Consider the following 23730-nt stretch of genomic DNA (forward strand, 5'->3'; position numbering starts at 1 on the left):
TGTTGGGACTACAGGCTTGAGCCACTGTGCCCTGCCAATAGTCTGTTCTTTGCAGCCTAAAGCATCCTGACGAATACACTTCAGTTATAAAATTTATTGCTGGTAATGCCAGTGCATTTCCTGAAAACAATCTTGTTTGTATTGCAAAGATCAGATAGTAATTATTATAAGGAAAATTATAATCCACTGATTTGTGGTATGTTTTCAAGACAGAGTCTCACTCTGTCGCCCAGGCTGGAGTGCAGTGGCACGATTTTGGCTCACTGCAACCTCCACCTCCCAGCTTCAAGTGATTCTCCTGCCTCAGCTTCCTGAGTAGCTGGGATTACAGGTGCCCGCCACCATGCCCGGCTAATTTTTGTATTTTTAGTAGAGATGGGGTTTCACTATGTTGGCCAGGCCTCAACTCCTGACCTCAAGTGATCCACTTGCCTTGGCCTCCTAAAGTGCTGACATTACAGGCGTGAGCCACTGTGCCTGGCCAAGCATCAGTTCTTAAAACAGTTAAGGTGGCAGAACAGGAGTTCTTTTAGAATGACGATTTTCAATGTGGGTATTTCAACATCATAATAGTCATCTTCAGGTTCAATATAGCTTAGGATGGAAACTATCTTCTTCTTTCTTTCTTTTTTCTTTTTTTTTTTTTGGAAACGGAGTCTCACTCTGTCGCCCAGGCTGGAGTGCAATGTCATGATCTCAGCTCACTGCAACTCCGCCTCCCAGATTCAAGCAATTCTCCTGCCTCATCTTCCCAAGTAGCTGGAATTACAGGTGCCCGCCACCACGCCCGGCTAATTTTTTGTATTATTAGTAGACCCGGAGTTTCACCATGTTGACCAGGCTGAGCTCGAACTCCTGTCCTCAGGTGATCCACCCGCCTCGGCCTCCCAAAGTGCTGGGATTCCAAGCATGAACCATCACACCCGGCCCTTATTTCTAACTTTATTTATTGATGAGTATGTATTCAATAGGTGACGGGGTTTCCTGTGGTACTGGAATATACAAAAAGATCCTATGAAATCTTGATATATTTAAATCTGTCATCCAAACTAGTAACAATTTCCCTAGTAGAAAACTTGGCTTTATTATACGTTCCCAGTATAAAGTCTCAGACAAATTACTCATGTCGAGAGAAAAAAAAATTTTTTTTTTTGTCAAACCGATTGATAGATTTTCCATGAATGTTCAACAGTCAATAAATATTGCCTACCATGTGACAGGCTTTGTGCTGGATATTGGGAATATAGCAGTGAGACAATTTCCATCCCAAAGGAGCCCCCAGATTAGAAAGGAGAATGGCAAGTAACCAGGTAATTATAATTATAATATAGAATAATGATAAAACAAAGGGAGAAGTAGTTCCATAGGGCCAAGTATGGGAGCTGTGAGAGCTCAGAGGAGTTCGTTGATTCATCCATTCGACCCAATTGATTATTCAACATATTTATTGAGCATCTACAATGTGCCTGGGTACTGTGCTAGGAACAGGGAAAACAATAGAGGAAAGAAGGACATATCCCCTGCCCTCATGTTGCTTTGGGTCTAGTGGAGGAGAGAGACAGATACGCAATAATTATAACATGCTAATGCTATGAAAGGAGAGCATCCAGGAGGCACCAACCCACGTTGGGTCATGAGGAAAGGGTAGCCGAGATGAAATGGGAAGGATCCAAAGGTGGGGAAGAATGTTTCATACAGAGGAATGGTGCTGTGCACAGGGGCGAGAGGGACCATAGTGAAGGTCATTTTATCATTATTATCATTATTATTTGAGATGGAGTCTTGCTCTTTTGCCCAGGCTACAGTGCAGTGGTGCAACCTAGGCTCACTGCAACCTCTGCCTCCCAGGTTCAGGTGATTCTCCTGCCTCAGCCTCCCAAGTAGCTGGAATTACAGGCATGTGCCACCATGCCCGATTGAGTTTTGTATTTTTAGTAGAGACGGGTTTTCACCAAATTGGTGAGACTGGTCTCAAACTCCTGACCTCATGATTCACCCGCCTAGGCCTCCCAAAGTGCTGGGATTACAGGTGTGAGCCGCCGTGCCTGGCCTGTGAAGGTCATTTTAAATGGCTGGAGTGGAGTGGAGGTTGCAAGGGGGTAGGGAGAGAAGAGTTTGGCAAAAGATAATCAGTGACCAGATCCTGACAAATCTTGTAAGCCATGTTAAGGGGTTTGGTCTTTTTCTGGGGTTAATGGGCAAAGAGAATATTTAAGCAAAGGAACGAAGTGGTCAGATGTTCACTTTAGCAAGTCCCTGGGTGCCATGTAGAAAGTGGACTGTAGGTGAGATGCCAGAGGCAGGGGAGCAGTTAGGGGTCTCTTGATGTTCTCTTGCAGGTGCTGGCAATGATCCGTCCTCAGAACAGTGATGGAGAGACGTGGACTCATTGGAGAACCACGTGGGAGGCACAGGTAACATGGGGAACTCTGGAAACAAAGCAGTGTGGGGAGAAGGATACTGGTTTCTGGCTTCAGCAACTAAGAAGATAGTAGAACACAAGACATTTGGGGCTGGAGGTAGGTCATCAGTTCCTTTTGGTGTATGCTGAACTTGACGGGGGGTCTGTGGGGCAGTCACAGGCAGATGTCTTTGAGGCAGCCCTGCTGGAACTGGAGAGAAAGAGCTCAGCTGAAGTCAGAATAGAGGGGGCAGCCGGGCACGGTGGCTCACATCTGTAATCCCAGCACTTTGGGAGGCTGAGGTGAGTGGATGACCTGAGGTCAGGAGTTCGAGACCAACCTGGCCAGCATTGTGAAACCCCGTCTCTACTAAAAACACACAAAAAATTAGCCAGGTGCGGGCGTGTTGGCACACACCTGTAATCCCAGCTACTCAGGAGGCTGAGGCAGGAAAATCGCTTGAACCTGGAAGGGGGAGGTTGCAGTGAGCTGAGATTGTGCCACTACACTCCAGCGTGGGTGACAGAATGAGACTTGGTCTCAAAATAAAAATAAAGAATGGAGGGGCCCACTGAGCTCATGGACACTGGTGAGATCACTCGTGAGTGTTGGAGGCAGGTGGGCAGAGACACAGGGACAGAATCTGAAGAAGACTAGCATTGAAGAGATGCTTTAGAAAGAGTGGGTGGCCCCAAAATGAGATGGAGACAGGAGGAGAACCAGGAGAGGGTGGCGTCCCAGAAACCAAGTAAGAGTCAACATTTGTCTCGTATTTCTTTTTAACTTTTGTCACAGGCATGGAGGGTTTACAGAACATTTGTAAGAAGCAAGCATGTGTTTGAAACACTCCAGTCCTTTGGCTTATTTCTGTTCTATAATTTGGGAAGAGTCCTCTCTTTGGCTATACCAGAGTCCCGTAAGGCCATAGTTAGGGAACTGCTGGCCTAACATAAGGAGGGTTTATTTATTTATTTATTCTTATTTTTTGAGATGGAGTTTCACTCTTGTTGCCCAGGCTAGAGTGCAATGGCGCATTCTTGGCTTACTACAACCTGCGCCTGTAGTCCCAGCTACTAGGGAGGCTGAGGCAGGAGAATGGCGTAAACGCGGGAGGCGGAGTTTGCAGTGAGCTGAGATCAGGCCACTGCACTCCAGCCTGGGCGACAGAGCGAGACTGCGTCTCAAAAAAAAAAAAAAAGAACACAGCCTCAAGCCCCTTCCTTCCAGATCACTGTCCCTGGGCACCTGGGAGGAGACAGAAGGTCCAGTATGATGTGCTGTAGCCAATGAGATGCCAGGGGCGTGGGCTGATGTCTTGTTAAACAAGTGTCCTAATGGGGCCAACGAGGCCCGAGTCAGTTTTGTAGGCTCCTAGACCTCATCAGTTCCTTCCAGCTGATCTGTTAGAGCCCTAGGACTTGACTCATTCTCACTATACTCACAAGATCTGGTTTCTAAGCAACCTCTGGGAAATCTGGCAAATGAACAGGCTTGCAGAGAGAGCTCTGTGGACCTGGAAAGGCCTGAGAGTGACTCTCAGACGGAGCTTTCCCTCAAGAGATGGGAAAATGCGTTCCTCCTATTTTCAAGTTTTCTCCCTCAATCAACACTGGAACACTGGGGACCTGGCCTTCCTCCCTGGTTCTCTCTTTCTAGACTCTATGAAGGCTTCCACCTGGCTATTAATACCTCCTTGAGAGGCCGAGGAGGGTGGATCACCTGAGGTCAGGAGTTCAAGACCAGCCTGACCAACATGGAGAAACCCCATTTCTACTAAAAATACAAAATTAGGCGTGGTGGCGCATGCCTGTAATCCCAGCTACTCAGGAGGCTGAGGCAGGAGAATCCGTTGAAATCGGGAGACGGAGGTTGCGGTGAGGCGAGATCGCGCCACTGCACTCCAGCCTGGGCGACAGAGCAAGATTCGGTCTCAAAAAAAAAAAAAAAAAGAAAGAAAGAAAGAAAATGATGGACAGGGGATGTTAAGCCCCTTGAACTCTCATCTTGAATATGCCATTGGTACATGCCCCTTTTCTTTCCTGTTCCCTATGATTTTTCATGAGGGAAATCTGTTTTTCCTGTAGCACCCCCAACACACCTATCGCAAAATGATGCTTCTCGGTATAAATCAGAAGGTAACTTTTGTCCTTTGTCCATTGTTACAGTACAACTTGCAAGCACAGGGCAAAAACCTAGGGGAAAACTCAAATCTCTGTGGTCAAGTTGGCCTATGTCATATAAAGGCACTGGGGTTTTCTGGGTGTCTAGGTGGGGAGGGTTCACAAGAACAAAAGGTACTCCCTGCCCTTGCAAACTTGCGAGATGTGGTATGGGAGCCTGGGCACAAGAGCACTCAGCTGTAACTCACCCACGGCCTCCCATTGCAGGAGGTGGGTGGGGTGAGAGGGTAAAGACCAGCATGCTTGGTGAGGGCCTTGCTGGGGATGGGAGCCTGGGAGGGTCTGCAACACCAAATGCAGAGATTTCAGATCACTCAGAACCATGCAAACCAAAGGGAATGAAGGGGGAAAGAGTGCCAAGAAATGAGTAGTTTCTCACAGGTGGGAGCCATGGAGCCCCATGGTCCTTCCCGTGGAAACTTCCCTCAACAACGCAAGGCTGACCCCTCTAAGTCCTCAGAGCCGAGCACCCATGTCTCTCCTCTGGCTGCAGTCATCTGATTGCCGGGGTGCCTTCATCTAAGGTTTGGCAAGTGCTTTATCTTATAGAGCTTCATAAAATCACCACTGGCTTTCAGGGCCCAGAGACCTACTGAAGTTAACCATTCTTCATTGTTTTAAAATAAGTCGTGTGAACCCTCTTCAGTTTTGTCAAAAAGAAGAAATGGCTGTTTCAAAATGATGCTTTTCAGTATTTGCAGGGATTTCAACATCATCATAGTCATCTTCAGGTTCAATGTAGCTTGGGATGGAAACAGTCTTCTTATTTTTAACTTTATTTACCAATGAGTATGTAGGTGGCGGCTGACTTGGGGTTTCCTGTGGGGCTAGAATACACAAAAAGATCCTTAGATGCAAAGCTATCATGTGTTTTTATATTTTTGACACAGTGGCTCAGTGTGATTTTCACGTTTCAGTGATCTTCCCACTTCTAGTGGGCCAGATCCCCATTTTACAGAGGAAATTCAGATGCAGACCTGACACAGTCTCCGGATCACCCAAGTGAGTAAATGGAAAATATTAGTCAGACATCTTGACTCCTGTATCTTTGCCTAAGACTGCCCTGCATGGAAACCATGAAGCAAAAGCTTAGAAAAGAAACAGACCAGGTCAGGTGCAGGAGCTCACACCTGTAATCCCAGTACTCTGGGAGGCTGAGGTGGGAGGATCACTTGAGCCCAAGAGTTCCAGACCAGCTTGGGCAACACAGGGAGACCTCGTCTCTACAGAAAAATTTAAAAATTAGCTGGATGTGGTGGTGCACGCTTATAGTCCCAGCTACTTGGGAGGCTGAGGCAAGAGGATCTCCTGAGCCCAGGAGGTTGAGGCTACAATGAGCCATGATCACACCACTGCACTTCAGTCTGGACAACGTAGTAAGACCCTGTCTCAAAAAAAAAAAAAAAAAAAAAAAAGGGTGGATGAAAAGAAACAGACCAGAGCCCAGTAGTCATGAGTGCTGTTGTGTTACAGATCCTAATTTTCACAAGGAAGTGAAATAAATCATATTTCCTTTTTGGCACATCCCTTCCAGTGACTTACACTGTTTTCCAGGACTCTCCGTAATTGCTTATGTACAAATCTCTCTGCTAAGAAGAAAGGGGATGGCATTATTTTCAAAAGGTGGAATTAGTACAGAACAGGTCCATAGGAGGCCAGAGGTGGTGGCTCACGCCTGTAATCCCAGCACTTTGGGATGCTGAAGTGGGCGGATCACCTGAGGTCAGGAGTTCAAGACCAGCCTGGCCAACATGGTGAAACCCCGAATCTACAAAAATACAAAGATTAGCTGGGTGTGATGGTGGGTGCCTGTAATCCCAGCATCTCAGGAGGCTGAGACAGGAGAATTGCTTGAACCCAGGTGGTAGAGGTTGCAGTGAGCCATTATAGCATCACTGCACTCTAGCCTGGGCAACAGAATGAGGCTATGTCTCAAAAAAAAGAAAAGAAAAGAAAAGAAAAACAAAAAAACAAAAAGAACAGGTCCATAAGTAATAGAAGGATGATGAAACAGCTTGAAACAGCTCAGCTCCATCTTTGATGGGGATAGGAACTGCCTCTCCCACAATCTCATCTTTTCCTAAGAAAACCTGAAATGCCACTATTTGCAGAACTCTGCAGTTTGACAGACCTGAGTTCATGTTCAGGTTCCAGCAGTCATTAGCTGTGTTACTATAGGTAAACCACTTATCTGTGCCTCAGCATCCTCATCTGTCAAAGGGGAATAAAAATGTACCTGACTTGGGCCAGGCACGGTGGCTCACGCCTGTAATCCCAGCACTTTGGGAGGCCGAGGTGGGCGGATCACCAGGTCAGGAGTTCAAGACCATCCTGGCTAATACAGTGAAACCCTGTCTCTACTAAAGATACAAAAAAAATTAGCCGGGTGTGGTGGCGGGCGCCTATAGTCCCAACTACTCAGGAGGCTGAGGCAGGAGAATGGCGTGAATGTGGGAGGCGAAGCTTGCAGTGAACCAAGATCACACCACTGCACTCCAGCCTGAGTGACAGAGCAAGACTCCGTCTCAAAAAAAAAAGTACCTGGCTTGTAGAGTTGTTGTGAGGACTGAATGAGCTAATACCTTTAAAGTGCTTAGTGTGGGACCTAAAACACAGCGCATGCTCAGTAAATGGTAGCTAATATTGTTTATCTAGCCAATCAAAATATTTTTCTTAAGTATCAACTAAGCCTCACGCCCTGCTCTAGGTAGTGGATAAATATGAATAGTGGTGGACAAGAAAGGTTCCTGTTTTCCTGAAGTTTATACTCCAGTGGAGAAGATCAAAAACACACAAATGAACAACAAGTAAATAACACAATTTTGGATAACTGTCAGTTTCATAAAGGAAATTAGCAGGACTACTTTAGGTTGAGTGGTCAGAGAGGGCCTCTTTGAGGTGGTGACTTTTGAGCTGACATCTGAAGGATGAGGAAAATCCAGCTATGCAAAGAGCTTAAGGAAGAACATTCCAGTGAAAGGAACCAGGCAGAGTTTTTCTGATAGGAAGTGAGAGGCCTAGTGACACCCCATGTTTCTTTCTGTTTATGTTCCAAGCTGGAATTTGAACATGAATTTACACATTTATATCAGGATATTGGGGGCGTTGGTACTTATTCTGCCCCCTTTTTTCTTTTTCTTTTTCTTTTTTTTTTTTTGAGACAGGGTCTCACTCTGTCATCCAGGCTGGTGTGCAGTGATTTGCTATCATAGCTCACTACAGACCTTCTAGGCTCAAGCAATCCCCCAACCCCAGCCTTCCAAGTAGCTGGGACTATAGGTGTGCACCATCACACTGGCTAATTTTTGTAAAGATAGGATTTTGCCATGTTGCCCAGGCTGCTCTCAGACTCCTGAGCTCAAGTCGACTGCCTACCCTGGCCTCCCAAAGTGTTAGAATTACAAGCATATGCCACTGTGCCTGGCCTCTGGCTGTCTCTTTTAAACAGGATGCTGGTTGGGTGTGGTGGCTCATGCCTGTAATCCCAGCACTTTGGGAGGTCGAGGCAGTCAGATCACTTAAGGTCAGGAGTTCAAGACCAGCCTGGCCAATATGGTGAAACCCCATCTCTACTAAACATACAAAAAATTAGCTGAGTGTGGTGCTGTGCGCTGATAATCCCAGTTACTCAGGAGGCCAAGGCAGGAAAACAGCTTGAACCTAGGAGGTGGAGATTGCAGTGAGCCGAAATCACGCCACTGCACTCCAGCCTGGGTGAGAGAGCAAGACTCTGCCTCAAAAGTAAAATAATCAGGATGCTAAATCTATAAATCCTAGTGCTACAGACTGAATGTTTGTGTCCCCCCAAAATTCATGTGTTCAAGCCTTAACCCCCAGTGAGGCTATATGTGGCCATAGGGATGAGGCCTTGGTCCAACAGGATCAGTGTCCTTGTAAGAAGAAACACCAGAAATCTGGTTCCCCGACGCTCTTCCCCAGCTTGAATGCACCAAGGAAAGGCCATTTGTGGGGACATAGCAAGAAGGCACCTGTCTGCAAGCCAGGAGGAGGGCCCTCACCAGAAACCTCACAGAAATTGGCCAGCACCCTCATCTCGGGCTTCCAGTCTCAGAACAACGAGAAAACAAATTTCTGTTGGGTAAGCACCCCAGTCTATGGTATTTTTGTTACAGCAGCCTGAGCTATCTAAGACACCTTGATAGGGGCCAGGCGCCGTGGCTCACGCCTGTAATCTCAGCACTTTGGGAGGCCGAGGTGGGTGGACCACGAGGTCAGGAGATTGAGACCACAGTGAAACCCCGTCTCTACTAAAAATACTAAAAAAAAAAAAAAAATTAGCTGGGCGTGGTGGCAGGTGCCTGTAGTCCCAGCTACTTGGGAGGCTGAGGCAGGAGAATGGTGTGAACCTGGGAGGCGGAGCTTGCAGTGAGCTAGTGAGCCGAGATCGCGCCATTGCACTGCAGCCTGGGTGACAGAGTGAGACTCCATCTCAAAAAAAAAAAAAAGAAAAAAGACACCTTGATAAACTTGTTATCCTACCCTAAATGAAACTGCTACCAGTAAAATATACTTACAGAAGTCTTCTAGAGAAGGCCAATTCCTTGGTGGCAGAGGCGGTAATTGAACTGGCGACTCATTAAGAACATTCCTAGAGAGACAGAAAGAGAGAATCAGTGTTTGATTTGGGCCATGCCTGTTCCCAGCAGATTTAAGAGAAAACATCAAGGAAAGTGAATGGGTTGAACATTCAAATCTTGGTCTTTACAAATCGGAAGCATTTCCTTTCCTTTGTAGGTCCTGGATCCCATTTGTAATTGGCACCCTAATGAAACTGTTTCCTCTAGCCCAGGAAATGGCTGAAACTGAGGGGAAGGAAATAAAAGTGCTACAATTCAGAGCATGGAGCATACCTTCCTGGTTCACCTGAGCTGATTTAGGAGCGGTAGGCACCAGATGTATTTCTATTTGCAAAACAGATGAGCTAGGCATGGTGGCTCACGCCTGTAATCCTAGCACTTTGGAAGGCCGAGGTGGGCCGATCAACTGAGGTCAGGAGTTCAAGACCAGCCTGGCCAACATGGTGAAAACCCATCTCTACTAAAAATACAAAAATTAGCCGGACATGATGATGCTCACCTGTAATCCCAGCTACTTGGGAGGCTAAGGCAGGGGAATCGCTTGAACCCGGGAGGCGGAGGTTGCAATGAGCCAAGATCATGCTACTGCACTCTAGCCTAGGCAACAGAGCGAGACTCTGTCTCAAAACAAACAAAAAAAACCCAAAAAACAAAAGCAGATGGGCCGGGCGCGGTGGCTCAAGCCTGTAATCCCAGCACTTTGGGAGGCCGAGACGGGTGGATCACGAGGTCAGGAGATCGAGACCATCCTGGTGAACACAGTGAAACCCCGTCTCTACTAAAACTACAAAAAAAAACTAGCCGGGCGAGGTGGCGGGCGCCTGTAGTCCCAGCTACTCGGGAGGCTGAGGCAGGAGAATGGCGTGAACCCGGGAGGCGGAGCTTGCAGTGAGCTGAGATCAGGCCACTGCACTCCAGCCTGGGCGACAGAGCGAGACTCTGTCTCAAAAAAAAAAAAAAAAAAAAAAAAAAAAAACAAAAACAAAAAAACAAAAGCAGATGAACTCCTAAAGCAGAATGTACACACACCTTGAGACTGCATTTCCACTACTGGGTCTACAGCCTATCAAAATGCTCACATATGTTCACCAAAACATGCATTAGAATGTTCAGAGCAACACTATTCATAACAGCTCCAAATTGGACACTACCTGTGTTAGTCTGGGTTGTCCAGAGAAGCAGAGACACATAAAATTTGCCATCACACAACCCAAATGCCCATCAGCAGTAGAATGGATAGATTAATTATAGTATAACGACTGGGCAAGGTGGTTAACATCTGTAATACCAGCACTTTGGGAGGTGAAAGAGGGAGGACAGCTTGAGCCCAGGAGTTTAAGGGTAATATAGGGAGACCCTAAGCAACACAGGGAGACCCTGTCTCTACAAAAGAATCAAAATAATTAGCTGGTTATGGTGGCATACACCTGTAGTCCCGGCTACTCAGGAGACTGAAGCAGGAGGATCACTTGAGCCCAAAATCTGAGGTTACAGTGAGCTATGATTGCACCACTGTACTCCAGCCTGGTTGAGCGTGAGACCCTGTCTCAACATAAAAAAATAAATAAATAGTGGTGTACTCCCACGGTGGAATGTTTTATAGCAACAAGAATGAATAATCTACAACCACACACAATGAATCTCATAAAAATGATGTAAGCAAAAAAGCCAAACGCCAAATAATATATACTGTATGATGCCATTAATAAATTGCATAAAAACCAAAAAGCTGCCGGGCGCAGTGGCTCACACCTGTAATCCCAGCACTTTGGGAGGCCAAGGCGGGCAGATCATGAGGTCAGGAGATTGAGACCAGCCTGGCCAACATGATGAAACCCAGTCTCTACTAAAAATACAAAAATTAGCCAGGTATGGTGGTGTGCACCTATAGTCCCAGCTACTCAGGAGGCTGAGGCAGAAGAATCACTTGAACCCGGGAGGCGGAGGTTGCAGAGAGCCAAGATCGCACCACTGCACTCCAGCCTGGCAACAGAGTGAGACTCTATCTCAAAAACAAGCAAACAAACAAAAAAACCCAAAAAGCTAATTTATACTGTCACAGACAGTGATTACCTTTGGGATGTAACAGCTGAAAGGCTGTATAAGGTAAGCCTCTGAAGTGCCGGTAATTATTTCTTGATCTGGGTGCCAGTTACCTCGGTCTGTTCAGTTCGTGGAAATTCATCAGGTTGTACACTTAGTATTTCCATTTTTTCTGTATTTATATTATACTTTGGTAAAAAGCTTTAACTAAAAGAGAAACTCTTAAGAAAGCTTCCTTATTTGGGCCTCCATCCCCCTAGGTACACTGATTTGACTCCTGTATGCTATAAAGTCCCCCTGGGAATGAAGAAACATTTTTAGGTTGTTGGGTTGAGTGCAGATGGGACATGGGGGTAGAGCTCCATTGACAGCTCTCTCCACCCCTCTGTAGCTCTTCTTAAGGGAAGAAAGCAACTCATCTGACTGCTAAATTTGGGAAAAGTCTAGCTCCCCTCATTTTCTCCGCCAGAGCTGGCCTGACTGCAGAAATCACAAATCCTGCTCTGGTCTTTGCCATTCACAGAAAGGGGTCTGCTCGGTGGGGGAGACCTGAGGTTCTCTGGAGCTGCCTGTGAACTGGGCGGGAAAGTCACCCAGTTCCAAATTAGGAAACTCACTAGCTCACAGAAAAGAGCCACATTCTGCAATCCCAGTTTTATTCTTTTTTGTTTGCTTGTGTTTTTTTTTCTTTTTTTTTATGAGACGGAGTCTCGCTCTGTCGCCCAGGCTGGAGTGCAGTGGCGCGATCTTGGCTCACTGCAAGCTCCGCCTCCTGGGTTCACTCCATTCTGCCTCAGCCTCCCGAGTAACTGGGACTACAGGCGCCCGCCACCATGCCTGGCTAGTTTTTTGTATTTTTTAGTAGAGACGGGGTTTCACCGTGGTAGCCAGGATGGTCTTGATCTCCTGACCTCATGATCTGCCCATCTTGGCCTCCCAAAGTGCTGGGATTACAGACTTGAGCCACCGCGCCCGGCCTGTTTTTTTTTTTTTTTTTTTTTGAGACAGGATCACACTCTGACACCCAGGCTGGAGTGCAGTGGCACCATCACAGCTCACTGCTGCCCTGACCTCATGGGTTCAAGCAATCCTCCCACCTCAGCCTCCCAAGTAGCTGGGACTACAAGCAGATGCCACCACACCTGGCTAATTTCGGTATTTTTTTCAGATATGGGGTCCCACTATGTTGGCCAGGCTGATCTCAAACTCCTGGCCTCAAGCCATCCTCCCCCTTGGGCCTCCCAAAGTGCTGGGATTATAGGCATGAACCACTGCCCCAGGCCAATACCAGTTTTTTTTTTTTTTTTTTTTTTTTTTTTTTTGAGACTGAGTCTGGCTCTGTCGCCCAGGCTGGAGTGCAGTGGCCGGATCTCAGCTCACTGCAAGCTCCGCCTCCCGGGTTTACGCCATTCTCCTGCCTCAGCCTCCCGAGTAGCTGGGACCACAGGCGCCCGCCACCTCGCCCAGCTAGTTTTTTGTATTTTTTAGTAGAGACGGGGTTTCACCGTGTTAGCCAGGATGGTCTCGATCTCCTGACCTTGTGATCCGCCTGTCTCAGCCTCCCAAAGTGCTGGGATTACAGGCTTGAGCCACCGTGCCCGGCTGCCAATACCAGTTTTATTTTTTTGCTTTTTTTTTTTTTTTTTTGAGATGGAGTCTCACTCTGTGGCCCAGGCTGAAGTGCAGTGGCCAGATCTCAGCTCACTGTCACTGCAAGCTCCGCCTCCCGGATTTATGCCATTCTCCTGTCTCAGCCTCCCAAGTAGCTGGGACTACAGGCGCCCACCACCTCGCCCTGCTAGGTTTTTTTTTGTGTGTATTTTTTAGTAGAGACGGGGTTTCACTGTGTTAGCCAGGATGGTCTCGATCTCCTGACCTCGTGATCCACCCATCTTGGCCTCCCAAAGTGCTGGGATTACAGGCTTGAGCCACTGCGCCCGACCTTTTTTTTTTTTTTTTTTTTTTTTTTTTGAGACTTGAGTTTCACTCACCACCCAGGCTGGAGTGCAGTGGCACAATCTTGGCTCACTGCAACCTCCACCTCCTAGGTTCACGCGATTCTCCTGCCTCAGCCTCCCAAGTAGCTGGGATTACAGGCACCCGCCACCATGCCCGGCTAATTTCTGTATTTTTGGTAGAGACGGGGTTTCACCATGTTGGTCAGGCTGGTCTCAAACTCCCGACCTCAGGTGATCCACCCGCCTCAGCCTCCCAGATCTGGGATTACAGGTGTGAGCTGCCACACCTGGCCCCAGTTGTATTCTTTTTTTTTTTTTTTTTTTTTTTTTTGAGACGGAGTCTCGCTGTATCTCCCAGGCTGGAGTGCAGTGGCGTGATCGCGGCTCACTGCAAGCTCCGCCTCCCGGGTTCACGCCATTCTCCCGCCTCAGCCTCCCAAGTAGTTGGGACTACAGGCGCCCGCCACCACGCCCGGCTAGTTTTTTGTATTTTTAGTAGAGACGGGGTTTCACCATGTTAGCCAGGATAGTCTCGATCTCCTGACCTCGTGATCCACCCGCCTCGGCCTCCCAAAGTGCTGGGATTACAGGCTTGAGCCACCGCGCCCGGCCCAGTTGTATTCTTTTAAAAGGCAGTATTTTAGTCACCTGTCTTATTCCTGAAGGGGATCAGAATTGATGGAGGCAGGGGGAGTCTTATTTGCTGGATCCCTGAAGCTACAGTCAAAGGCATTTTAGAAAAGCATAGGTTTAACAACGTTTTGTATACGGTGTCTCACTATGTTGTCCAGGCTGGTCTTGAACTTCTGGCCTCAAGTGATACTCCCACCTTGGCCTCCCAAAGTGCTGACATTACAGGCATGAGCCACTGCACCTTGCCCCAAGAGTAAGTTTTGTTTTAGATAGTGTATATATTCCAAAGAAAGGACTGGCTCTTGACTGGCTCCTGGGAAATAATATCTAAACCCTTGGAATAGCCTCCCTAATAAGAGTGTCTCCAGCCAGGCGCGGTGGCTCACGCCTGTAATCCCAGCACTTTGGGAGGACAAGATGGGTGGATCACGAGGTTAGGAGTTCAAGACCAGCCTGGACAACATGGCAAAACCCCATCTCTACTAAAAATACAAAAAATTAGACAGTCGTGGTGGCGGGCACCTATAGTCCCAGCTACTTGGGAGGCTGAGGCAGGAGAATTGCTTGAACCCAGGAGGTGGAGGCTGCAGTGAGCCGAGATGGCACCAATGCACTCCAGCCTGGGCAATAGAGCAAGACTCTGTCTCAAAAAAAAAAAAAAAAAAAAACAGAGACAAGAGGAGGGAGGACTTGCCCAGCATTAACAGTGTCCTGAGTCTCTGCCCTTATGTGGAGAGATTTGGCAGGTGTGACATCTCACCAGCTCTACAGGAAATGCAGATGTCTCAGTCATACTGGTACAGAGTGGAGGGGCAAGAGTGGAAGTGAACAGGCAGTTCTCAACAGTAAAAAGCAGAAGGATTCCTCCCCACTTACTCATACATTTTTTCTTCATCTGCTTGCTTGTTTTTCAAGGGCTTGGCAATTTCCCATTTCTTGCCTAAGAGAAGGAAAAGCATGTTCATTGAAGAAGAATTAGCAAAAGTTGTGATTTTCGAATTGAACCCAGAAAAAACACACTTAGGGACACCGAGTTAATAAATGATAGAACTGGACTTTGAATCCAGACTGTCTGACCACAGAGCCTCTGCACTAACCCAGTGAGGGCGGGCACAGTGTGGGTGGTGTTTATTTCCTCTATGCCTGGCACTTAGGTGGCACTTAGAAATGTTGGTCGAATGAATAATCAAAAGTGTGGTTGGGAGGAAATCAGATAAAGCCTCGGAAAAGCAGTTTGTATCCTGTAATGTGCTGGACATATAAGTTGTCGTAAATTAAAACCTGCTTGTTAATAGGAGTGGTTGAGGATAAAAAGAAAGGAGGTAAAGTTTTAGTTCAGGGTCATTCATATTTGAGAATTTTTAGTTCAGGGTCATCCATATTTGAGAATGGAAACTTTTTTTTTTCCCACAGACAGAGTCTTGCTCTTGTTGCCCAGGCTGGAGTGTAGTGGCGCAATCTGGGCTCACTGCAACCTCTGCTCCCCGGGTTCAAGCCATTCTCCTGCCTCAGCCTCCAGAGTAGCTGAGATTACAGGCGCCCATCACCACACCTGGCTAATTTTTGTAATTTTAGCAGAGACGGGGCAGGGGGTTTCACCATGTTGGCCAGGCTGGTCTCGAACTCCCGACCTCAAGTGATCCACCCGCCTCGGCCTCCCAAAGTGCTGGGATTACAGGTGTGAGCCACTGCACCTGGTGGGAATGAAAACTTTTTAGAAGGCAAAAGGAGGCCAGGCACGGTGGCTCACATCTGTAATCCCAGCACTTTGGGATGCCAAGGCTGGAGGATCACTTGAGGTCGGGAGTTCAGGACCAAGCTGGCCAACGTGGTGAAACCCCGTGTCTACTAAAAATTCAAAAATTATCCAGGCATGATGGCATACGCCTGTAATCCCACCTGCTGAGGAGAATGAGGCAGGAGAATCACCTGAACCTGGGAGGTGGAGGTTGCAGTGAGCCCAGATCACACCACTGCACTGCATCCTGGATGACAGAGACTCCATCTGAAAAAAAAAAAAAAAGGGCAAAGGACAGAGGACTGTAGGGTCCCAGAATACACTTTTTTAATTAAAAAATTAATTACAATAGAGAAGAAAGAACATTGAACTGGAAGCCCAGCAGGCCTGAGTTCTGGTCCCAACTCTGCCACCAGTTCTTATGGCACCTCAGTGAAGCTCTCATCTTCCTTTGAACCTTAATTTTCTTATCTCTAAAGAGAGATTGAGAAGAATGACAGAAAGATTTCACTTCTTGTCTGTCTGTGACCTGCCAGCACTGAGCTGGGCTGAGCAGGAATCTGGAGGCTGTGACCAGATACAGTGGGTGGATAGTGGCTTCATCATTGAGGGATGCCAGTCCAGGGTGCCCCAGGGAAGGTGGCTGTACCTCTCCGTGTGCTTACCATCCCTAGGTGTACTCCCTGCTTAGGTCATTGTTGTTCTTGTTAGGTGTACTCCCTGCTTAGGTCATTGTTGTTGTTGTTGTTGTTGTTGTTGTTATTATTTTGAGATGGACTCTCGCTCTGTCGCCCGGGCTGGAGTGCAGTAACACCATGTCGGCTCACTGCAACCTCTGCCTCCCGTGTTCAAGTGATTCTCCCACCTCAGCCTCCTGAGTAGCTGGGATTACAGGCACCCACCATCACGCCCGGCTAATTTTTGCATTTTCAGTGGAAACAGGGTTTTGCAACGTTGGCAGGCTGGTCTTGAACTCCTGACCTCAAGTGAGCCGCCTACCTTGGCCTCCCAAAGTGCTGGGATTACAGGCATGAGCCACTGTGCCCGGCCAGGTTGTTATTTAAAGGGATGAGATGTCAAGATAACACACCATTGAATCAAGGCTTTCATGTTTCTGGCGATGAACAGGAAAGTGGAAACCCTACTTACAGATAATCTAAAGTTACTGTTAATCCCCAGACCACTTATTTATGTCTGAGGGTACCAAGAGGTTTCTGGTCTAGGTAATACCAGAAGATTCGGAGTATGGTCTCAGAGAAGGCAATCATAGTGGCCAAACATGTTGGCTGTGGGTTGAGTCCATATTTTATTACTCAAGAAAGTTCTTTTTTTTTTTTTTTTTTTTTTTTTGAGACAGTCTCACTCTTGTTTCCCAGGCCGGAGTGCAGTGGCGCGATCTCGGCTCACTGCAAGCTCCGCCACCCAGGTTCACGCCATTCTCCTGCCTCAGCCTCCTCAGTAGGTGGGACTACAGGCGCCCGCCACCGCGCCTGGCTAATGTTTTTGTATTTTTTTAGTAGAGACGGGGTTTCACCGTGTTAGCCAGGATGATCTCGATCTCCTGACCTCATGATCTGCCTGCCTCAGCCTCCCAAAGTGCTGAGATTACAGGCGTGAGCTGCTGCGCCTGGCCGACAGTTCTTTTTTTTTTTTTTTTTTTTTTTTTTTTTTTGAGGCGGAGTCTCGCTCTGTCGCCCGGGCTGGAGTGCAGTGGCTGGATCTCAGCTCACTGCAAGCTCCGCCTCCCGGGTTTATGCCATTCTCCTGCCTCAGCCTCCCAAGTAACTGGGACTACAGGCGCCCGCCATCTCACCCGGCTAGTTTTTTGTATTTTTTAGTAGAGACGGGGTTTCACCGTGTTCGCCAGGATGGTCTCGATCTCCTGACCTCGTGATCCACCCGTCTCGGCCTCCCAAAGTGCTGGGATTACAGGCTTGAGCCACCGCGCCCGGCCTGGCCGACAGTTCTTAATATTCCATATACTTGTGTTCTCTCAAGATGCTGTGATCAGTAGCCACACAGGAAAGAAAAAGCCCTTGAGCATACTGTGCCTTAAAACAGATTCTGCTTTCACCGGATGATTAGGGCTGGAAGGGCTCTTGGAGATTAGTTGACATCCCTCCTTTCACTACGCGGATGAGGAAACTGAGGCCTAGAGACATAATGTAGTGGCAGGGCTAGGACTCAAACTCAGAATGCAAGATGCTTAATGAAAATTCAGCTCATTCAAGCCCAGGATTGACTGCTTGCCCTAAAGGATCAGTGCGCTACTGCACTGATAACCACCTGGCTCCTCCCTCCACCTGCGCAGGTAAGATGGCCATTACCTTGTCGAAGCTGCCACTTACAGACACAATACAGGATGAGGCCCAGGCCCACAGAGACAACGATGATGGTCACAGCTAAGATGATCCAAAAATTGTTCCTCCACCAACTCATTGCAGTGGAATCCTGAGAAGAATGGAGAGACAAGAATGAGGCATGAATGAAAGATATCCTGGGGTGGGGTGGGGTGGGGCAGTTATCTACTGTGTTTTTGTTTTTGTTTTGTTTTTTTTTTGAGTCGGAGTCTTACTCTGTCACCCAGGCTGGAGTGCAATGACATGATCTCAGCTCTCAGATCATTACAACCTCCACCTCCCGGGTTCAAGTGATTCTCCTGCCTCAGCCTCCAGGGTAACTGGGACTACAGGCACCTGCCACCACGCCCAGCTAATTTTTGTATTTTTAGTAGAGACAGAGTTTCACCATGTTGGCCTGGCTGGTCTCGAACTCCTGACCTCAGGTGATCCACCCGACTTGGCCTCTCAAAGTGCTGGGATTACAGGCATGAGCCACGGCGCCCAGCTAATCTACTGTGTTGTGTAGAGATGCAGACATCTGCTTAGGAATCAGGTGCTGGTTCACAGCCATACCCTACTGATTAACACCTGGGGGACCTCAGGCATGTCACTCGACCTTCTGTGAGCCTCGTCTGTAATATGGGGATGATACCTCCTACTTCAATGCAGTTTGTGAGGACTGGAGATCAAGCATGTACCTACTGGGCCCTCTAGAAATGGTAGACATCATCATTGCTCTTTCAGACATGCAGCAGGAGGGGGAAGGTGCCATTTAAAGCAATAATTGACGGCAGGGTTTTTTTTGTTTTTTTGTTTGTTTGTTTTTTGAGAAGCAGTCTTGCTGTGTTGCCCAGGGTGGAGTGCGGTGGCACAATCTCAGCTCACTGCAACCTCCACCTCCCAAGCAATTCTCCTGCCTCAGCCTCCTGAGTAGCTGGGATTAAAGGTGTGCGCCACCACGCCTGGCTAGTTTTTATATTTTTAGTAGAGGCGGGGTTTCACCATGTTGTCCAGGCTGGTCTCGAACAGTTGTTTTTAATCACAAGGACAAGTCAGATTTAATGCATAGCAGGGGAGAGAAATTTTAAGAGCTCTTGTTTGAGATGAGGGTTAGAAAAATAGCTGGATGGGTCTCTTTGAGTGAGATATGGTCAGAAGGGTGAAGCTGAAGAGATAGGGCAAATTGAGTTGATCTGCATGAGAGAGTTAACAGGCATTTGGGGGCTGGAAGCTGACAGACCAGAGAGGGGAAAAATCTTGGAAAAGGTTAGCAGCAGAGAGAGAAGTCAAGAAGAGAGTGGCAAGTCAGAGCCTAGTTAGGAAGCTCCCGCAGTGGCAAATAACCGAGGCATTTCTAGGACAGTAATGCCTCATGTCCAGCTTTAAATTGCTACCTAGGTTATGCTGTGGTGTCACCTTTTGTTACCATCAAACCTCCAATAAAACTGCATAACATGGCCGGGTGCAGTGGCTCATGCCTGTAATCCCGGCACTTTGAGAGGCTGAGGCAGGCAGATCACTTCAGGTCAGGAGTTCAAGACCAGCCTGGCCAACATGGCAAAACCCCGTCTCTACTAAAAATAAAAAAATTAGCCGAGTGTGGTGACTTGCACCTGTAGTCCCAGTTACTCGGGAGGCTGAGGCAGGAGAATTGCTTAAAGCCAGGAAGCGGAGGTTGCAGTGAGCCAAGATCACACCACTACATTCCAGCCTGGACAACACAGCAAGACTCCATCTCAAAATAAAAACAAAGGCTGGGTGCAGTGGCTCACGCCTGTAATCTCAGCACTTGGGGAGGCTGAGGCGGGCAGATCACTTGAGGTCAGGAATTCGAAACCAGCTTGGCCATCATGGTGAAACCCCTTTTCTACTAAAAATACAAAAAATTAGCTGGGCATGGTGGTGCACGCCTGTAATCCCAGCTACTCAGGAGACAGAGGCAAGAGAATTGCTTGAACCCGGGAGACAGGTTGTGGTGAGCCGAGGTTGCGCCATTGCACTCCAGCCTGGGCAACAAGAGTGAGACTCCATCTCAAAAAAAACACTGATCTCAAAGTGAGAGTTGTGAGAACCCCAACTTTGTTTTTTTTTTTTTTTTTTTTTTTTTGAGACGGAGTCTCGCTCTGTCGCCCAGGCTGGAGTGCAGTGGCCGGATCTCAGCTCACTGCAAGCTCCGCCTCCCGGGTTCACGCCATTCTCCTGGCTCAGCCTCCCGAGTAGCTGGGACTACAGGCGCCCGCCACCTTGCCCGGCTAGTTTTTTGTATTTTCTAGTAGAGGCGGGGTTTCACCGTGTTAGCCAGGATGGTTTCGATCTCCTGACCTCGTGATCCGCCCGTCTCGGCCTCCCAAAGTGCTGGGATTACAGGCTTGAGCCACCGCGCCCGGCCGAGAACCCCAACTTTGAAGCTGGTTGCTCTCAAGTTCCAGAGGCCCGGACTTGCGACCAATGTCTGGGGAGTTGGGGGCAGCAGTCTTGGGGACTGAGCTGTGGGATCTGATGCTATCTCTGGGTCTATAGTGCTGGCATTGAATTGGAGAACACCCAGCTGGTGTTCACTGCTTGGTGTGTGGGGGGAAAAAACCCGCACACATTTGGTCACAGAAGCCCTTTTCTGTGTTGATTGTGGTGGTGTGTGAGAACAGAGGAAAAACACCGTCGGCAGAGTTTTCCTGAAACGATACTCTTTAGAGTGATAGAGATAAATACCAGGACCTGCGCATTCAAAGCTGTTGTATCTGGATTGTGACTGCGTGGAAGGAGGGGGCTGTGTGAAAGGATGAGGCGGGAAGACAGGGACTGTTGCTTTTCATTATAAACTCTCTGCATTACTGGATTCTTGCACTAGGTACATTTACTTTGATAACACTGAAAAGAAGAAATTCACCATGTAGTGTAGCCTCCAAGAAAAACTATTGCTTAGGTTTCAAGGTCAAGGAAATTTCATTCTCATCAGTTTCTCGGGAAAGAGGAAGTGGAATGATATTGTCAGAAAGGGAAACCCTGGGTCATTTTCAGAACTACTCAGAGTGATAAATAGTTTTTGTCAGTTTTGTTCTTACGAATGAAATGGACTGCAGAGAGACACTTTTTTTTTTCTTTTCTTTTCTTTTTTTTTTTTTTTTTTTTGAGATGAGGTCTCGCTCTGTCCCCCAGGCTGGAGTGTGATGGCGCGATCTCGGCTCACTGCAACCTCCGCCTCCCTGGTTCAAGCGATTCTTCTGCCTCAGCCTCCCGAGTAGCTGTGATTACAGGTGTGTGCCACCACGCCCGGCTAATTTGTTTTGTATTTTTAGTAGAGACGGAGTTTCACCATGTTGGCCAGGCTGGTCTCGAACTCCTGACCTCAGGTGATCCACCTGCTTCGGCCTCCCAAAGTGTTGGGATTACAGGCGTGAGCCACCACGCCCGGCCGACACATTTTCAGCAGAACCAAGGAGAGCTTGCTTTTTGAGAGAGGGCAGCTGAGAGAAGGGGCCTAAGAGAATCACATTCTAGTTCCAGTAGGAAGTCCTCTAGGCCACCAGGCTGGTTTAATGGCCAAGGTGCTTCCAGACAGGGGAAGCCCTGGGGAAGGATGACAGAGAGTATGGACAATGGGAAGATCACGATGGCTGCATGACCAAGTTCAGGCCCTGGGAAGGTATGGAAGCTGCATCCTACCTGTGCTAGCAGGCCTGGAGTTGTGGCCACAGAGGGCTGATAAGATTGTGAGTACAGGACTGCTGAGGGCTACTGAAGGATTGCAAAGAAGTGTTTGTACTGGCTGAGTGAGTGGCTCACGCTTGTAATCCTAGCACTTTGGAAGGCCAACGCAGGTGGATCACTTGAGTCCAGGAGTTCAAGATAGCTTGGGCGACCCAGCAAGACCCCGTCTCTATGCACACACACACGACACACAAACACACACTCACATGTAGCCGGGCGTGGCGTCATGCGCCTGTAGTCCCAGCTACTCAGGAGGTTAAGCTCCTCCGCAGCTACTCAGGGGTTTCACCCTGCTGGCCAGGGTGGTCTTGAACTCCTGACCTCAAGTGATCCGTCCTCCTCAGCCTCCCAAAGTGCTGGGATTACAGACGTGAGCCACCGCCCCACCCAGAATGAACTTTCAAAAGGGAACAAGGGCCAGGCGCCGTGGCTCAAGCCTGTAATCCCAGCACTTTGGGAGGCTGAGACAGGCGGATCACAAGGTCAGGAAATCGAGACCATCCTGGCTAACACGGTGAAACCCCGTCTCTACTAAAAAGTACAAAAAACTAGCCGGGTGAGGTGGCGGGCGCCTGTAGTCCCAGCTACTTGGGAGGCTGAGGCAGGAGAATGGCGTGAACCCGGGAGGCGGAGCTTGCAGTGAGCTGAGATCGCGCCACTGCACTGTAGCCTGGGCGACAGAGCGAGACTGTCTCAAAAAAAAAAAAAAAAGGGAACAAGGATTAGAGAAGGGAGTGACACCCAATAGAACCAGAACCGGAGAGAAGGGGCTTGGGGGCAGGAAGTTGAGAGCTCACACTTAAGTTTCGATTTCCTCTGAGTTGGGAGGCAAAATCAACAGCCTGGGGGCTGAGGTGGGAGGAGCTGGCTTGAGCAGAGCAGTCCAACAGCACACACCAACTCCTCCACCTTCCAGCCCAGCCCCCACTCCCCATTCCCATGGCGCTTTCTTCACAATTTCAGTTGATGGAGCCTTTCTTGTGAGGCCGTCCTTCCTCCTTGTCTGCTGCATCCCAAGGAGAGCTCCTCAGCTACATGAAGGGATGTCACTACCCCTGCAATATGTATATGTGAAATATGTTGGGTGTGGTAGCTCATGCCTGTAATCCCAGCACTTCGGGAGGCCGAGGCTCGCGGATCATGAGGTCAGGAATTCAAGACCAGCCTGGCCAACATGGTGAAACCCCATCTCTACTAAAATACCAAAATTAGCCAGGCGTGGTGGTGGGTACCTGTAATCCCAGCTACTTGGGAGGCTGAGGCAGGAGAACTGTTTGACACTGGGAGGCGGAGGTTGTGGTGAGCCGAGATCGCGCCACTACACTCCAGCCTGGGTGACAAAGCTAGACTCCTTCTCCAAAAAAAATTTAAAAAATAAAAAATAAGTTGGGCATAGTGGCATGCGTCTGTGGTCCCAGCTACATGGGAGGTTGAAGTGGAAGGATTGTTGGAGCCCAGGAAGTCGCGGCTGTAGTGAGCTGCAATCATGCCACTGCACTGGAGCCTGGGTGACAGAGCCAAATCTTGTCTCAAAAAAAAAAAAATGCATTGAGCACAGTGACTGACACCTATAATCTCAACACTTTTGGAGGCTGAGGCAGGAGGATCACTGAAGGCCAGGAGTTAGCAACCAGCCTGGGCAACATAGCAAGACCTTGTCTCTACAAAAAAATTTAAAAATTTGCCAGGCGAGGTGCTACATGCCTATAGTACCAGCTACTCAAGAAGCTTAGGTAAGAGGATTGCTTGAGCCCAGGAGTGTGAGGCTGCATTGGGCCATGACTGTGCCACTGTACTCCAGCCTGAGCGACAGTGCAAGACCCTGTCTCAAAAAAAAAAAAGTGAAATGCATTTTTCTTCCAACTGAGCCTGTGACAGTGACAGTTGTCTCTTGGTGTATTTGTCCTCTTTGTTTATTTGTTCCTTGTCTGTCTCCCACACTGATGGGTAAGCACCATAAGAGCCGTAAGAGCCGAGGCTTTGCCTGTAATTACCACTGTGTTTCTAGAGCCTAGAACATCACCCGGGGCAGGACATTCCATACATATCTGTGAATATGTGAAAGAATGGATGATGCCCCAGTCTCTTTACCCTGCCATAGATGGACTTCCCCCCAGAGAATGCAGGC

The 23730-nt window shown here is 48.3% G+C and overlaps 2 protein-coding genes across 19 annotated transcripts in view; one reads left to right on the forward strand and one right to left on the reverse strand.

Moving 5' to 3' along the window:
• LOC144335255 (uncharacterized) overlaps window positions 1–23730 on the forward strand; it is a 99587-nt gene that overhangs the window by 58958 nt on the left and 16899 nt on the right. For 3 of the 10 annotated variants that reach the window (XR_013405984.1, XM_077970096.1, XM_077970095.1), the window contains one exon: window positions 2340–2519. Coding sequence is in view for 8 of the 10 variants with exons in the window: in XM_077970096.1 (XP_077826222.1) it covers window positions 2340–2352 (13 nt within the window). In the remaining 2 variants the exon portion in view is untranslated. Of the gene's footprint in view, window positions 1–2279; window positions 2959–5499; window positions 5585–8521; window positions 8682–9337; window positions 9486–23730 lie in introns of those variants that run through there. The other 7 variants (XM_077970099.1, XM_077970097.1, XM_077970098.1 and 4 more) reach the window with 6 other exon arrangements.
• SCIMP (SLP adaptor and CSK interacting membrane protein) overlaps window positions 1428–23730 on the reverse strand; it is a 28711-nt gene continuing 6408 nt past the window's right edge. Inside the window, exons 2-6 of one of the 9 annotated variants that reach the window (XR_013405980.1) lie at window positions 17880–18003; window positions 14691–14754; window positions 9118–9191; window positions 4317–5409; window positions 1428–1819 (exon numbers count right to left, since the gene is read on the reverse strand). Coding sequence is in view for 3 of the 9 variants with exons in the window: in XM_077970090.1 (XP_077826216.1) it covers window positions 5234–5409; window positions 9118–9191; window positions 14691–14754; window positions 17880–18049 (484 nt within the window). In the remaining 6 variants the exon portion in view is untranslated. Of the gene's footprint in view, window positions 1820–3163; window positions 5410–9117; window positions 9192–14690; window positions 14755–17879; window positions 18050–23730 lie in introns of those variants that run through there. The other 8 variants (XR_013405978.1, XR_013405979.1, XR_013405982.1 and 5 more) reach the window with 8 other exon arrangements.

The sequence above is a fragment of the Macaca mulatta genome, chromosome 16 (genome assembly GCF_049350105.2).
Source record: "Macaca mulatta isolate MMU2019108-1 chromosome 16, T2T-MMU8v2.0, whole genome shotgun sequence".
NCBI lineage: Eukaryota > Metazoa > Chordata > Mammalia > Primates > Cercopithecidae > Macaca > Macaca mulatta.